General features: G+C 33.8%; 1 protein-coding gene across 3 annotated transcripts in view; it reads right to left on the bottom strand.

The window, feature by feature from the left end:
- Positions 1-17,167, bottom strand: part of LOC115243081 (attractin-like protein 1) — a 27,214-nt gene extending 10,047 nt beyond the window's left edge. For all 3 annotated transcript variants that reach the window (XM_029819756.1, XM_029819757.1, XM_029819758.1), the window contains exon 1: positions 16,107-17,167. In XM_029819756.1, the coding sequence (XP_029675616.1) occupies positions 16,107-16,519 (413 nt within the window). In that variant the 5' untranslated portion in view covers positions 16,520-17,167. The remainder of the gene's footprint in view (positions 1-16,106) is intronic.
- Between the last annotated feature and the right edge of the window lie 81 nt (positions 17,168-17,248).

The following is a 17,248-nucleotide window of genomic DNA, read 5'->3' as shown; positions in this document are numbered from 1 at the left end:
GAGCGAGATCAACGGTCACATCATTGTCAACGATAGAGTAGTCTAGCACACTGCTAATTTCATTAATTGCTTCCCATTTTGTTCCAGCGACCGCTGGCAAGTCTATAATAAGGGAGATGCGCAAAGAGCAGACCGAAAGCCAGCAGAATGAAAAACAATGTCCTTGACAGATCCAGACAAGACGAGAGAAAGTGCGGTGCATCTTAACGTTGCGCTGCACCTGCATTTTTGAGCTCGAATACGAAGGTATAGAAACGAGCATAGCATGATTAAATGAGCGTGCATAAAAAAGTATTAAAAACTTTAATCTGAGATTTAAATCTAAAAAAAGAAAAGAAAATAATTAATCTTAAATGTATAAAAAAGGTCCTTGAGACTTGTCAATATTTAGTTTTTTATTCTCTTTTAAGTAATTTAAAAAGTATCATATTATATCCGTCTTACGACAGTGCTCAGTTTTTACAACAATTTGGAGAGATTATTTTCTATTTCGTTATGTGAGCTTCTTTTTCATAAAAAAAGCCATGGATATAAAAGTCAATATTAATTTTCATTTTCCGACTTTAATAATCTATTGATTCCGGAATATCAAAAGGAGATATAAGTAAACGAGATTTTATATATAATAAACTCGTGAAAATGTTAATGCTATACTAAAATAACGAAATTGTTTTTAATGTTCATTCAATCGCGGTTTGATGTGTTTTATCAGAAATAATAAATAAAGTAATACTTAATGTTGTTTATCGAACACTAAAGAGAAATATTGATAAAAATAAATTAAGAAAAACACGATACACTAACCAATAATATATATAGAAAAATATGTAATATAATATAATAAATGTAATATAATAATATCTAATATATGTAATATAATTTAATTTAATTAAAAAAATAAAATTTAATAGAGCGAGAACATGTTAACTACGTGGAATAACAAGGCGCGTGAAACACCTGTGCTTTAGTATGTAACACGTTTACAATCACAGACACGTAACAATAGAGGATATGCGACGACAACGGAAGAATAATAATATGTTGTGTAAAAAGAATGCAACTTTCGTGAAGACGCATCCGGTATGGATGAATCGACAACGAACACCACGTCGCACATATGCCACGCGTATTTACATGTATATTGCATATATATTACATAGTATGTGCGCGTGATAATGCACATTACACAGTTCTCACGATTATAATCGTGATCTTATGATTACTGATATTTATATAACGCAAACAATTTTGCGTTATATAAATATACAGGATACTTGAGAAGTGATCAGCTCCTCTTGCGAATAGATGAATCAAGAATCGAGAACAATGGCCATATTGTTGAGGCAGCGATAATCCTCAAACTGCTGATAATTAAAAATACAGGTGGCTTTAAAAAATAGTTTCGATGAGATAGCACAACGTATAGAGTACCCTTATCTGTCAATAACCATTTTCGTAACAAATGAGTTCGTCTTCTTCGTCTAAAACTTTATCGTAAAACAAGAATGTTGTCCGTTTGTATCGAGGAAGATATATCTGTTTCGTAATAATAATTATGAAAAACGTGTTATATAGACATAAAAAACAACTCACAAAATTTTTGCATTTTAAAATGTTCGTGTCATTACTATTATATATTTTTTTCAACACAAAAATAAAAAAGAATTATTAAAATAGATTATTCTATCATTAACTTGTCTCAAAATATATAAATAATTAAGGAGGAACTAGAACATTGTGCAAACACATTTTTAGCCTTTCAAAATATAAAATTAATAATTAATTTATGAGTTAAAGTAAAGATTCGCCCTGTAGAATATATATTAATCTTAAACTCGTAAATATTATCTTATATCGAACTAACTTTTTCATTCTTTACTTTATTTTAAGTCATAAATTAATTTTTAATTTTATACTTTGAAAGGCTAAAAGTGCTTTGCGCAATGTCAAATTCATGAATCTTGATATATATATTAGATTTATTAACTTTTGACGTAGCTGATCCGTCCAGTTTCTCCTTAAATTCTCGATTAAAATAAACCGAACATCAATTTTACATCTCAGAAAAAGAATCCTATATTTGTATATCCTTCTTTTACGTCCTTCTTTCTCTCTATGTTATGATATAATGTAATCAATTTCAACAGAAAATAACAAAATCACTTTGCCAGTACGCTGTAAAAAACTTCGAAGAAAAACAAAGACGATATAAATAAGATCGTAGATTACGCCTTCCTCGAGGATTGCGCGATACACATCGTTGTCGCAATTGCCGAAGTTGCAACATGGCTGTTGCAGTCTGAGTATCTGAAGAAAATGTATTGAAAATCTGAAATATTAACATTATATCGTGTAAGACTGAACACGTGTTTGTAAATTTAAAGCTCAGAATAAAAAAAAACGTAATCACGAATCTCTTATAAAAATAACAGCTGATTAATTACTGGAAAGAAGGTCAAAAACCTTTAAAACCTGCAAAGCTCTTTATCTTCCACAGTGTAAAATAATTGGAGATAATTATTTCAGTATTTTAAAAAATTATAAAGAGCATTATCCGTTATAAAAAATTGTTCAAGATAGAAATAGATAAAATAGGTGTAGCAATATCTTGAGGACTTTAAAAATATTGGATTACAAAAACTATTGTAATATATTTAATGGATATGAATGAAAAAATTAAAATGATAAGAAAGATCTTGTTGCATAAGAAGAAGATAATCTTCTTCTGATTTTAATCCTTTTACGATGTACTATTATATGATACAGATATATGATCTACATAATGGATCCCGTTTAAAATTATCTACGATAAAAATTACAAGTGGATCAATGTAAAATGAAATATTTTAGATCCCTGTCGAGTGTTAACGCGTGGTTATTTCGGTGCGATACACGGCCACACAAAATTTTTCATCTTATTAAGAGCGCCTCGTAAATATCACGGTTAGAATTAACGAGCCTCATTCGTGAACGCAGAATCTTTGTCGTTTCTTTGTGATGATCAACAAGTCGAATGAGTCACATTCGACATCAAGTTCGATGACCGACAAGTTTATTCCTCATTCGAAGTCGAACAATATAAGCGTAAAATTCATGCAGGTTCGAAGACATATGATCAACGACGAACGCAAATAAATTCGCTCGTTATCGCAGAAATTTCTACTCGTATATGAATGTCAAGCAACTCTTTCAAATACGAGGAAAATTGGCCTTAAAATTGATTTCAAAATCGTTCTCCTTTCAACTTAAATTTCAAACGATATGATGAAATAAGTTGCAGATAAGAATTTCTTTCTGTTACTAACGATATCGATTAATCTTATGGAAAACATGACTGTTTGTCGTAATATTACGAATTAAAGAGAACAAAAATGGCAAGTTAGTATAGAAAGTATGTAGTGGTAAAAAGTTATTAATATCAGTGACATCAATGATATGACCAACACATTGCTCGATATCGATATGATTCCGAGTAATTTAGTAGAGATGAGAAACTTTAAAAGCGCATTGTGCACACACACACACACACACACACACACACACACACACACACACACACACACACAACTCGATGGAACAAAAAGATGACACACACACACACACACACACACACACACACACACACACACACACACACACACACACACACACACACACACACACACACACACACACACACACACACACACACACACACACACACACACACACACACACACACACACACACACACACACACACACACACACACACACACACACACACACACACACACACACACACACACACACACACACACACACACACACACACACACACACACACACACACACACACACACACACACACACACACACACACACACACACACACACACACACACACACACACACACACACACACACACACACACACACACACACACACACACACACACACACACACACACACACACACACACACACACACACACACACACACACACACACACACACACACACACACACACACACACACACACACACACACACACACACACACACACACACACACACACACACACACACACACACACACACACACACACACACACACACACACACACACACACACACACACACACACACACACACACACACACACACACACACACACACACACACACACACACACACACACACACACACACACACACACACACACACACACACACACACAACTCGATGGAACAAAAAGATGAATATATTAATCATTCATTATTTTATATGCTATCGTAAAAAATTCTCATTATTAAATTATTACAAGATCTGGATGATCGGATTCGAATTCAGATAAACGCGATATTGCATTCAATGCATTTATAATTTCGCGAGGAAAAGATTAAAATAAAGCAGTTAAACGGACTGGAACAAAGTCTCGAATAAATGTATTGCCATGAGACATATTTTAGGTAATCTCTGAGTGAAAGATCTCCCGAATCTCTACTTACATAATGTACTTAAGGAAGGTGTGATCAAATAAGACCAAAAATAAGAGTCGAGGTAAATAAAAGGATTAGAAGACTAAACAGAATTTGTCACCGAGTCAAAAAAAAAAAAAAAACAAAAACAAAAAAAACGCTTATTTTAACAAGAGAAATATACTTAGTGCGGGAATACGATTGTAACTTGAGGTTTCCTCGTGATTTATCGAGAAATATAATTTGATTCCGATTCGAGACTTCGGAATCGACGAGGGACCGGACTTTACGGCAATGTCACAGCTGTTAAATCGCATCCATTTGCACTTAATGCGCCTTAATAACTCGGAGAAGTTATCGAAGGTGTTTAAACAGAAGAAATTATCGGAGAAAAGCGTATTTCTTAGTAGGGTATAAATAAAATGTATTTTAAAATATAAAAAATAAAGTAAACAAAACAAATAAAAATGCATAAATTGTGCATACTGGATTCGTATCTGTTATACAAACAGAGCATCGTAAATGATTAAATTTCGTTTGCTCATATTGCATTTCATAAGAATAAGAAATATGATAATTGCTTCTCAAGCTTTTTTTATAACGCTTCAGAATTAAAAAGCCGAGATTTTTAAAAATATAGAAGAAAAAAGTAAAACTTTGAAAGTAAAGCTTTGCTCTTTTCTCTACTTTGTGACGTTTTACTTGAAACGAAACGTGCTTTCATTTGCTCGTTTGAAGAGAATAAAGAGAAAAGCAACAAGAATGTAACAAAAAGTACAGCTAAAAAGAGTAAATTTAATGAGATGCTCTCCGACAAAATTGTAATAAGAATTTTTTGACATGCTAACATTAAATTTAATAAACGCGCTTTAATGTTATAAAATGATTATTTTGAAAAACGACTCCATCAAACTACAACTGTTTGTTCATTTTTCGATTTCAAAAGTTGATTAAAAATTTTCCGCGTTTGTTTTACACCGGCTCCGTTCTAAATAAAATTTTATTAAATATATATACACACACACACACATTTCTATATATATTATTTCTATTTTTATATATATTCTACGTATCTTAAACTCTACAACAAAACAATAAAATAATCTTTGCAAACTCAAAAAAATAATTGATAATAGTAGGTTGAATAATATTTACAATTTTATACCACGTTTTCTAATTATTCCAGCAATACGCGAATTAAATAAGATGCGAATTTTACGAATGTATAGCAGTTTTCTAAGAAATGATTCAGTAATGGATTTCACGCTTCGATAATAGAAAGTTGATGCAACATCTAAAAATAAATTCATATATATTTATTTACTCAAATCTTATTTTATACATTTATTCGGAACAAAAATATTATTTTTTAGATTCTATATAAAACTTCAATCCTATGTGCATGTACACACATATGTACATATTTACATTAATTTTTATTCATCTCGTTAACACATAATTAATCAATTTTATTCATCTCGTCATCACATAATTAATCAAAAACCATTGACAGGATTTTTATTCTTCACGTGAGTCACACTCAATATTCGAGTTTTCATCAAAGGCTTAATTAACAAGTTACTCGTCGCTTCTATCTTCCTTTTAATGGATCTTAAGCGAATCACTTTAGAACGCAAATTAAAAGGCTGCCCCACAGCACAGAAGTTACTTGCTAAATTTTCATGGAAAGATACCATCGACTTAAAACTTTTTTGAGGACGGATATTCTCTTTTTCTCTCTCTCCCCCCATTTTCCCGATTCTCATTTTTATTTTCCGCGATAAGTTTTGCAAAAGTTTCGTCACAGAAATCATGAAGACGGCATCGCTTGCCAGACGCCAAGATGTGGAGTTTATAAAAATCGCGAATTCTACCGGTTCTCAATCCGGTTTTTATTAGCACCGACCGGCATGTGCGTAATTAAAACTAATATGCCGGGGTAGGATAAGGTTTTTCAAGAACTGTGTAGAAGATTTATTTTTCCGACAAAACTGGCAAGCGCGCCGAAGAAGAAGGCAATCTTCCATTTATAAAATCAGAATATTTATCTCAAAAATTGAAAACCCGTAATCGTGCGATAACAATCCGTAGGATTTTCCGCGATTTCTATTCGCGAACAAATAGAACGCTAATTGACATAATCTAATTTTTCTTTACGCATAGGAGAGCATCGGAAATTGAACTGATATTTCGATTTTAATCCTCGCTTCACATCGCTACGAACTGGTTTATACGTATTGCAGCCGCGAGTGAAATACACATTGGATAAAATGAAGAACCCACGCAAAGGTTCCTTCTCTCGAGAAGCAATAAAAGTTACTCGGCGTCAGCCGGAATGTGCGTTCATTTAATTGTCGCATATATTGCGAGGCCAATATTGAAGAATTCAACTCCCGGCAATTTCAACAACATGCAATGTGGGCGCCATGATCACATTGCTGGAAAATAAATTCGAAACGATAATTAGTTGCAGAGGGATCCCCTTGCGTTGTATAATATAACCACTCGGTTTCTATAGCAAATATATACACCATCAAAGTAAGATTCAAAAAATGTCATCTTTCTCTCTCTTTTCTTCTCTTTTCATTAGAAAATTTATATATCTTAATGTGCCACGTTTTTGTAACGCAAATGTAAAAAATTATATCTTATATATGTTTTAAATTAAATTATACTTTTTTTCTGTTATAAATTATATCTTAATTATATTTATAATATTATACGATATTCATTATAAATTACCTTTGTATTTTGTTATCAATGTTGCAGAACGACGGTTCGAAAAACGGCACTCTTTGAAGGATCACTCATTCAAACAATAAAAAAAAAGAAATAATCTTTTATTTAAACTGAAAACACAGTTTAATGGCGAGTCGGTTCATTGTACGAGCAAGTGTATCAAACCTGTCAATATATATGTATTGACATACACTTCGAATGCATCGATAAACGTATTGAAATGCAGGTACATAACTTTTCCGTACTGGCCGGCTGTGCTCAATGAAAAAGGAAACAAAAAATATGAATGACAACATGTGCTCGCGGAGATAATTTAATTTAACGCGCCGCAGCCACGAGAATAACGAATCTACATTTCTCGATCGATGGAAAAAGTATCATCGCTATGTTTCATTCTTTTTTTTTTAATGTCAATTCCTCTGAAAAGAAAGATAATTCTGTTTCAGTGCAGAAATTTCAGGCAAAAAATTGACAGAAATCGAAAAATGTGCATAAATGTTGAAATTTATTAGAAATTTGTTGGAAATGCTTTCTTTTTTTATTATGTAGTTGGAGTTTTATCAAAAGTAAATTAGAACACAGACAATTTTATTTTTGTCTATAAATCGTAAACTATAACAAATAAAAAAAAAAGCTCTTATAAATATAAACTTGAAATACGAAACGAGATAAAGATTTTTTGTGTTATCAGTCAATTTCGTCCAACAATAAGAGTTTTCGAGATGTGACATCCCTCCGTTACATCGATTTCTGTTGTCAAGAGAAAATCCCGAGATTTTCGTGCTATCTGCAGAGCTCGTTTCGAGACTTGATCGATTTCGTTATGGACGAGAAGGAATCAGATACAACGGATCAGCGAAAAGACTTCGTTCGGATCGGGAGAGGAGGCTTTATGGCCGAGGTGACATTTGGAACGCTTTCCAATTTCACCGGAGTCTATCCACCTCGTGAGAGACGTAACAGTTTTGCGGACACGGCTATGGTCGACGAAACTCGAGTCGCAAACACGATTAACCCCAGACTACTCACGTCGCCGTCGAGGTCGGGTTCGCGTGTATCTTTATGTTAGGAATGAGAAGAAATGTGTGGATAAACGAAGAGACCTCGATACTGAAAGTGCAGTAAAGAATACGACCGACATTAATTGTAAGGCACTTCAAGGTACAAGTCTATCGAGATACTACGTATATCTCATGGTATAGAATTTAATGACACAGCACATATGCACTATAATATACGATAAACGAGTAACCTTGCAACGAACCGTGTCGGCAGAAAGGTTTCACACAAATATAAAGTGATAATAAATAATACGCATAGATAACAAAATATAACAAACTCGATGGCTCGATTGAAATGCGTATCATACGCGACTACGTTTACCAAATTTATTTTAACGAAAATGTTAGAATATGCAATATTGTACTATAACTTACACCAAATTATATGTAGAATACTATTGCAAAGTTTCCTCTTCTTTTGCATTTGATAGGCAGAAAGTACCGTATATATATATTGTAAAGTAGTTATCTTATCAAGCTTTATATCGATTTACACTTCAATTATTTGAGCTTCCTATTTTCCGACTAGATGCCTTATCTATTCAAAATATCTTTCAGGTAAGATACATCATGCAACTCTATACAGGATATCAAATAATTAAAAATAATTAAAAATAAAATCGCTAAAATTATATATATATAACAATATCTGTTTTTAAAATATCGTAGATAAATCTAAAGCCTTTTTTAATATATTATCAGATAACTGTTGGGTATTATATTAAACAACATTATAGAATATTACATCATTTTTCTCAAATATTAACTTATCGAGACAAAGATTAGTAGTTAATTCAATATTGATAACAATAATTTTTCATTTATAAACAATTGCCAATTATAAAGTTTTGATAAATAAGATTTTTAACAAATAAAACCTTAGTCTTCAATTAATTTCAAAGGGATCTTAACAGACCGGTAATCTGAATTATGATAATAAAAAGTCAATATAGAAAACTGAAAATAATTGACATCTTCATATTATTTTCTACTAATTATTTTTATTTGTTATTACAAATCAAATTATTAAGGATTCATACTTGCACTGAATTTAATAAAAGTCGATTTAAAAATTACTTTTTCATTAACGGCGGAGCAATGTTTGAATATTAACGCCAATATCGATCTGTGCTTTAGTATGCAAACAAGAACGATGGTTTCTCGAATATCGCAGTGTTTATTATTAAAGAATAATATTAAGCGTGACGTATCAGACTGAATCGTATCGTACATACACAACAAAACATGCAGAGCGTAACATATCAATTTCTCTTATTGATTTTAGAAGAAGATGCTTTAAGCGAAAAATGTATATATGTTATAGCATTGATTTTCTTTCATTAAAAATTTAAAAAAGAAAAATGATTTTATTTAAAATCAAACTCTTATCGTGATATTTTTTTTCCTTCAAAACTACGGAGTTTGTGACAAGAAAATTATAGAAAAATAACTTCGTAATTGTGCACATAATTTTTACTTTAAGCATTTCTTTTTTAATCAATTTAGTATTTTTTTGCGATAATAATCGCACTTGGAACACGTCTCGCTCTGTACGTGCATCGCTACTATATTTGTACATAAGCCGTCGCACGTGCTCTGACAAGAGCAAAGTCCCATAGAGAAGATAGCACATGAGTAGGTACAGTTATGCATAATGTAACACGTTGTATGAAACAAAACGCCTTCTCCACGATAACAAAATCGATGCGCGGAGGATACGGCTAGAAATTGAGAGGGCAAGCTGCAAAGGCGAGAAAGCTGCAAAATTGTATTGAGCATTCAAAATTATGAACGACGGAAGATACTTGTCGATATATCAACGAATAAATATTATTTTACATAATAAAAAGAATAGTCTCATCACAGTAGTAACGTCGATGAATAAAAAGATATTTCTACAAATATTTTGACCTCTAGAATACGCTCCTAAAGTTTAGTGCATCATTTCAGATACACCCTGTATATATAATATTTTTCTAATATATGTAATAGAAAAAGAAGAGAGAGAAATAGAGAGAGAGAGAGATGAAAAGTATTATATATATATATAAATAAATATATATATATATATGTACATGTAATAATCTTGTTGTACATAGTTAGAATGGAAAGTTCGTTACACTAGCATGGTATGTTTATTACTAACAATTTTTTCACGATAGTAAATATGTAATAAGAAATATGTATGATCTTATATATGACGAGAAAGTAAAAGGCGCATAGATAGCATAAACACGTAAAATGCACTTTTACAAGCTTCCTACATGATTCTATCGACGATATTCACATATCCAGAAAAAATGAGAAATTGTTTCTTACATTTATATAAATGTGCTATTTAAGATTGTGTATATATGTTATGTATCTCATCAACTTTAAAGTGTGTGGTATGTTTCTTGGATTTTCTCATTCCAATATTATACATATAATTTGGAAGAAGAAATCAGGACAAAATGCCGAAGTCGATAAAATCTAAGAATTTATATATAGAAGAATTTATATATTAGTAAGAACTAGCTTTGAACGGCAGAAAATCTGAAAGCAGCTTTGATATTCCATGCACGCCAGTAAGATCCTGTATTTCGCACACGGTTGAAAATGTAGAGTGGTTCGCGAGATACACAAAAATCTCGAAAGCTAGCGCCAGATTATGCACGTATTCGCGATTCGCGAATGCATGAATAGTACAATATAAAGAAATCTGATTGGTCGAATTTAACAAATCTTCCATCCACACTATTCACAAATTATAAGCCTACTGCGAATACGCACATAATCTGGCGCCAACTGAAGGGATACAAGATTTAGTATCGATGATTAAAACGGGTTAATACGATTCGGGCCATCGTTGATTCGCATGCACGCACGGCTCTAATTAAATTCGCAGCTTAATACGGTATTACTAATGAATAATTTAACGATATTATCGTGTCAGTACCGACCGCGAAATAGCTGTTCAAGTCGGAAATCAAATGAGATAGCATAGGATTATGCGATACTTTACACGGGACGTTAATTGCAAATAATAGAGATAAGTTTGTTCCTTCTATTGTATATTTGTCGCCAATAGATAATTCCATCCGTGTATTATTTAGTAAATATTGATTTTTTACATAATAACGTTGAATTATGAACGAAATTGCGATAACATATTTAAGCTTGGTAAAAACTAAGAAATTTTCGAAAGACAAGATATATCTCGATAACTTTTTTAAATTACCAAATAAGAGAGAGAGAATTATTTCTAAATATATATATTACTTCAAAGATAATAATGCGCAATATTAAGAGTATAATAAAGAGCTTTGAAATCGTTGGCGGGATGATATCAAATGAACGACGTTCACTATATTTAAAGACGGATTCGAATCGAACGTAATCACCCTATATAATTTATAATCTGTGCGACGGGAAAAAGTGAACGAGACACACACATAGAGGAGAAAAAAATCACCGAGTAATTATTATCGCGTAGCTATTATCGACCAATTAACTCGTGAACGATCACGCTATAAGCGCTGCATACAAATAAAGAATGTTTCCTTTCGCATCAACAATTATAAAAATTATCTTTATAAATCACTATCTGTCTCCATCGTCAATCTATCAGAGTATAAAGACAGAATCAATTCTGATTCATTCGTTCCAGATCAATCATGATTCTTTATGTTTATTCTTATATTTATTGATCAATTCAAAGTTGTTAATTGATAAATGAATGAATATTCACGAAATCATACGTTGTAAGCTAATCAAATTGCAAGTTAATTACATTCGCTATTTTCATTCGAAGCAAAGCAGCTTTTTCAATATAATGCGGCGCGAATTAACGAGATAATGCCACACGCTTGGAGAGGCCGCGCTTTTTAAGAAACAATTTCATCGACCTTTTTGTACGACAGAAGGGCGCATAAGAGATGCGCCACGGCACTTGCAACGGGAAACAAACAGGAATGGAGGGACATAATTAGTAGGGCTATAGAGAGACCAAGCTTGGCCTAACCAACTAACGAGCTTTTGCATTCTTGCGCCTTCTGTCGACGGTGATGCAGTTTACATTGCCGGTGCAGACAAGCGCATTACGCGAACACAATGAAAGGCATGCTCCGAAAACTTCACATCTCTCTCTCTCTCCCTCTCGTCGCACGCTTTTGTCACGTGTATCGCTACGCAAAGACATAAAGAATCGCACGTAGCGCGCGAATACATATAAAGTAAATGCATCAGCGAGTCAAATGTGTAAATTTATGATATGCTGCCTGCAGTCGTTTCAAAGCTGCGAATATTGATTACAGAGATTATTTAGAATGTTTGAACGTTTTTGAATTAAATTGTCTTTAATGCGAATTTTATTTGAAATTAATTTAAGATCAAAATATTGTTATAAATTTATAACTTTTACACATTTTTTAATTCACAAGTAGAAGATATTTCAAAAATCATAGCGTTTTGAGATATTTCAATATACAATTCTTATTCGTTTTTTAAACACGCTAAATGGCCTATTAGGCGGTTTATTTAGGCTAAAGTCAACTGCGTAGAAATTTAACTTGAATTTTCGACTAGTCTATTTTTGTATACAAAAATTATATATGTATAACAATAGGGAGAGCGAGAAAAGAGAGAAATTGCACCGTAATAGCGTTATATAAAGTGCAAAGTGAAGCAGAAAAGAAGATGATGATGCGATCTATTCATGCTCGCGATATCTATCAATCATTGTCACCGACACTGCAACGCTCCGAATCGGAATTAACTTTTTAGAGAAAGGCAGAAAATTTCACGCAAAAGTTCGATCTCTTGCTCGAATGCGAGTGACTATTCGATTTTCCTCGACGGAAACTTTTTCCAGAAATATCGTGAAATTTGGGAATCGATATTCATCTAAACTATAAAAAGGACAAAAGGGGGGATTCGTCCTTTTCTTCTTTGAAGAAAAAACGTTCTTGCAATTTCCGGAACGTGCGGCGAAACGCGATATTGAAATCAAAATCGAAATATTATGTCGATATTTATAACAATCTATGAGAAAAAAAAATTTCGTAGTATTGAAACCTCTCTCTCTCTCTCAACAAAATATATAACTCAAAGTTATGAATGTCCTTATTACGAATAAACAAAATTTCAATATTTAGTTCATATCATATTTATAACTTGAAAAAAAAAAATTGAAGAATTTTTATTTTTTATTTTTTCAAAAATAAATGTTATTAAAGATTTTTGTTATTAACAGTATTCAGAAATCTGGATATTGCGAAAGATATGAATATCCAAGAGGATCTTTGAATATTGACTGAATATTCGTAGCGAATGTCTTCAAATATTCGCTAAATATTTAAAAAGGAGCAGAAACAGTCAGCAAGAATGTCATATCTACAGCGGAATAATATAGTATCTATACATTCTCGATATCCATTAAATATCTAAAGAAAATATCCAAGAATATCTACCAAATATCTCCCTCCGTAGACTCCTATCGCTCGTTCCAGCTTTCTCACGGCGAAAACATGACGATTGATCGGGTGAAGTGTGCGTATATGCACCTTTGACATTTTCCATCTCAGAAACTCTGAACGTAAACATCCGGTTACGAATGGAAATTGAGATGCGTAGTGAGAGAGTATGAGCTACCCACGCAGGACGAAAATATGTGTATTTCGAATTCTTGAAAAAAAAACTTGCCAAACTTGAAACGCACAACGATGATCAAAACTCTTTGTCTATTCTATATATTTAAAAAGTCATGGTCAATTTCAGAACGAGATTCCAATTTAAAAAGTTATTGCTCTTTCGCAAGAGCATCTATGTGATTTGACTTGATGCTAAAATGTATTATTAATTTAGGAGAAAAAAGTAAAAACTGTATATAAATATTTTTCACATATTATGCAAAAAACAATTATCCTTATTTATTGAAGATTTTTTGCTTCCTCATAGAGGAAGCTTTGTTTTCGTGACAAAATTTTTTTTCGAGTTTTCTATGCCAATGTGTTTAGAATGTTCCAAAACGTCGAAAAATCATATTCCTAAAAAATGTGTGTGTGTGTGTGTGTGTGTACACAAAGCTTCCTCTATGAGGAAGCAAAAATTGAAAAATCCGCATGCTTAAAGCAGCTTAAGCATTGTAAGATAAAATGATGAGGAAGCAATGTGCAAGTTTTTAATTTGCACAATTCTACTTGTTTATATAGATATATATATGCGATAAGTTTTGAAACTTGCATTTCAGATTGATAATACAAATTTTTCAAATAACAACTTATATTAAAATGAGATTAAGCAATGTTTTATATTTTTATATGGTACAAACGGACAGAATATTTTTGCTCCATCCCTACATTGAGCAAGTTCACGTAATCAGCATCCGGGACGGAGAGCACTTTGCCCGTTATTTTTAACCATGATGATCCACCGATCGGTCAGACAAATCTAATCTCTGATCCTCTCCAGAGGCTGTCAGACTCTCGTCTCACAGCGATCAGAGTTGATCAGTGTCACCGCAAAATACAGACGATTGCTTTGTTCAGGATTGGCAAAATTCCACATTTTTTTGATAAAATTCATGCCAGTGGTATAAACCGGTATTTTTCCGAAAAACTTGACACAAAACTTGTCTTTTCTATTAAAAATGTTAAAATAAATTGAAAATTCTTTTATATCTTTGTTTTCGTCAATTGATAGAATGTTTTCTAATTTAAGCTTTATCCAAAATATAAAATCCATAATAGATTAAATATCGATGTAGCAAATAAATTCATTTTTTTGTTAAAAGATGTTGAATGGTAAACACGAATCGTAGATCTATATTGGTAAAAATTTTTAATCCTGTTACTATTACATTTTTATTAAAATAAAAATTAATATAAAATTTAGTAACATTTATATTTTCCTTCAAAGATTTTATTTTAAAAATGTCAATATTGATTTGAATTAAAAAAGGCTATTATTATATTGATTTCAGTATTTTTTAAACTATAGTAATTAATATGATTTATTAATTAAAGCAAAAATATATTTTTGTATAAAGTTATATAAATATATTTTAATGTTACATATTATAGTTGTTTTTAGTTTTTGCCAGTTTATTCCATTGGATAAAGTCCGGGACAATAAAAACCATGATTTTTTCCACTCACTGAACTTTTCCCAACCTTGATATGTACATATTATATCTCGCGAGACACACAACAATATACATATATGTTAATCTGTTTGTACTTTTTCTTTTCATTTTTTCTTTGTCCTTCGAATAAAATGTGATAATAACAAATAATCGCTTGTTTCGACTCGCTTAGGTGAAAAAAAGTAGAACAAAGAAGCTAATATAATGTGCAGCCACGCAAAGAGAACGAGCTTGAGAATGCCTCCTTCGAAGAGACGCACCAAAAGTACGCATGCACGCACGCACCCAGACGTTTATTTACGTCGCGCGCCCGAGGGGGGTGGATGAATCTCTCTCTTTCTGTCTCTCTCTCTCTCTCTCTCTCTCTCTCTTTCTCCGTCACCCGGAACACGCGATCGAAGCGATGAGAACGACCTAAAAAGTGGCGAGATACCGTTGCACTTGACACGGACCGTGCGCGCTTATATACGTACGAGATACGGTGCGCTACATACGCACTGTACATGGATATCTCGCCGCGTACCCGCATGTCGTCCTCTGGACGAACGAGATCGCCGCTCACATCGTTTGCGCTTCAAAGATCGGCAAGACTCGCAACGAATGATAGACGCGGAGATATAAATACGTGGAAAAAAAGGGGACAGAGAAAATCTGACGAGACAAGATCTCGCGTGAGATCCTCAGCTGTCACGGGAAAGTGACAGCTGACAGAGCGACAGCTTACCTGACCTTCCCGCCGCAAAACTGACAGTGCGTGCCCTGCCAGCCCTCGCGGCACACGCAGCTGCCATTGACGCAGTCACCGTTGACGCAGGTGTCGAGATCGCAGACTGTTTCCACCGTCGGTGACGAGGAAGAGGAGGAAGCGGCGTCGCTTACGCGCATCACCCAGCAGCAGACGAGCACCGCCCACGGTAGGAACGTCGCCCACGGCACCGCGACCGCCGCGGTGTCGCTGCCATGGCCGCGTAGTCGTCGTCGCCACCGTCGATCGCGCACCCCGGCGATCTCGTCGTCGTCGTCATCGTCGCTACCGTTGCCGCCGCCACCGCTGCCACGACGAGATCGCCGCCACTGATCTTTCCGACGATACTTGGATTTATATAGGAACAAAAACATGTGCACGATCTCTGCCATTTTGATAGGCTTCCATGTCAGGGACAATGGCCGCAACGGACGCACCGACGAGGGACGCGCATACGGGACGAGACAACGACGGATAAAATCAGACAGCCTCACCAACACCCGTAATCTTGGACGCGACAAATCGAGTCGACCTCAATCTATCTCGCCCGACGTACTCGCGCGACTCACTGCTACTGTCTGCGCGCTGGCGAGTGGCGAGTGGCGAGTTCGGGAAGAGAGCGCGCAGACGTCACCGCCATGCCACGGTGCACATATACATATGTAGATGAGATATATTATGAAATATATAGACTGCTCCAGAAGGGAACCATCAGATGTAGCAGCGCGAACGAAACAGACGATGATATTTAGTTAAACGTCTTTTTCTTTCCTTTTGTCAACAAGTAGATAAGCAAATTTATGCGTACTTATTATTCAAACAGATATCTTCCATTTACGGTAGAGATATGATATGATACAATGATATGAGCAGTTTATATATTCTATGTCTATGAATATATGTGAGTTCGAAGTTCGAACGGTGAAGAGACCGCCACCGTCCACTCGTCAATCGTCCTATTATATTTTGTTGCAAAATTTCTTTTCCTCATATTTATCTATCTGAGGGTGAATATTGATAAAATACAAATAGATAGATGATAAAACTTTATCTTACGTTTAATTTTGTTTCAAGAGAAATTGGAAGCTTTATTATTATATTGGCGGTATTTCAAATTTAAG

This window comes from Formica exsecta, unplaced genomic scaffold (assembly GCF_003651465.1).
Source record: "Formica exsecta isolate Colony F162 unplaced genomic scaffold, ASM365146v1 scaffold69, whole genome shotgun sequence".
Classification (NCBI taxonomy): Eukaryota; Metazoa; Arthropoda; class Insecta; order Hymenoptera; family Formicidae; genus Formica; species Formica exsecta.
This window is presented reverse-complemented; position numbering and strand designations above follow the sequence as displayed.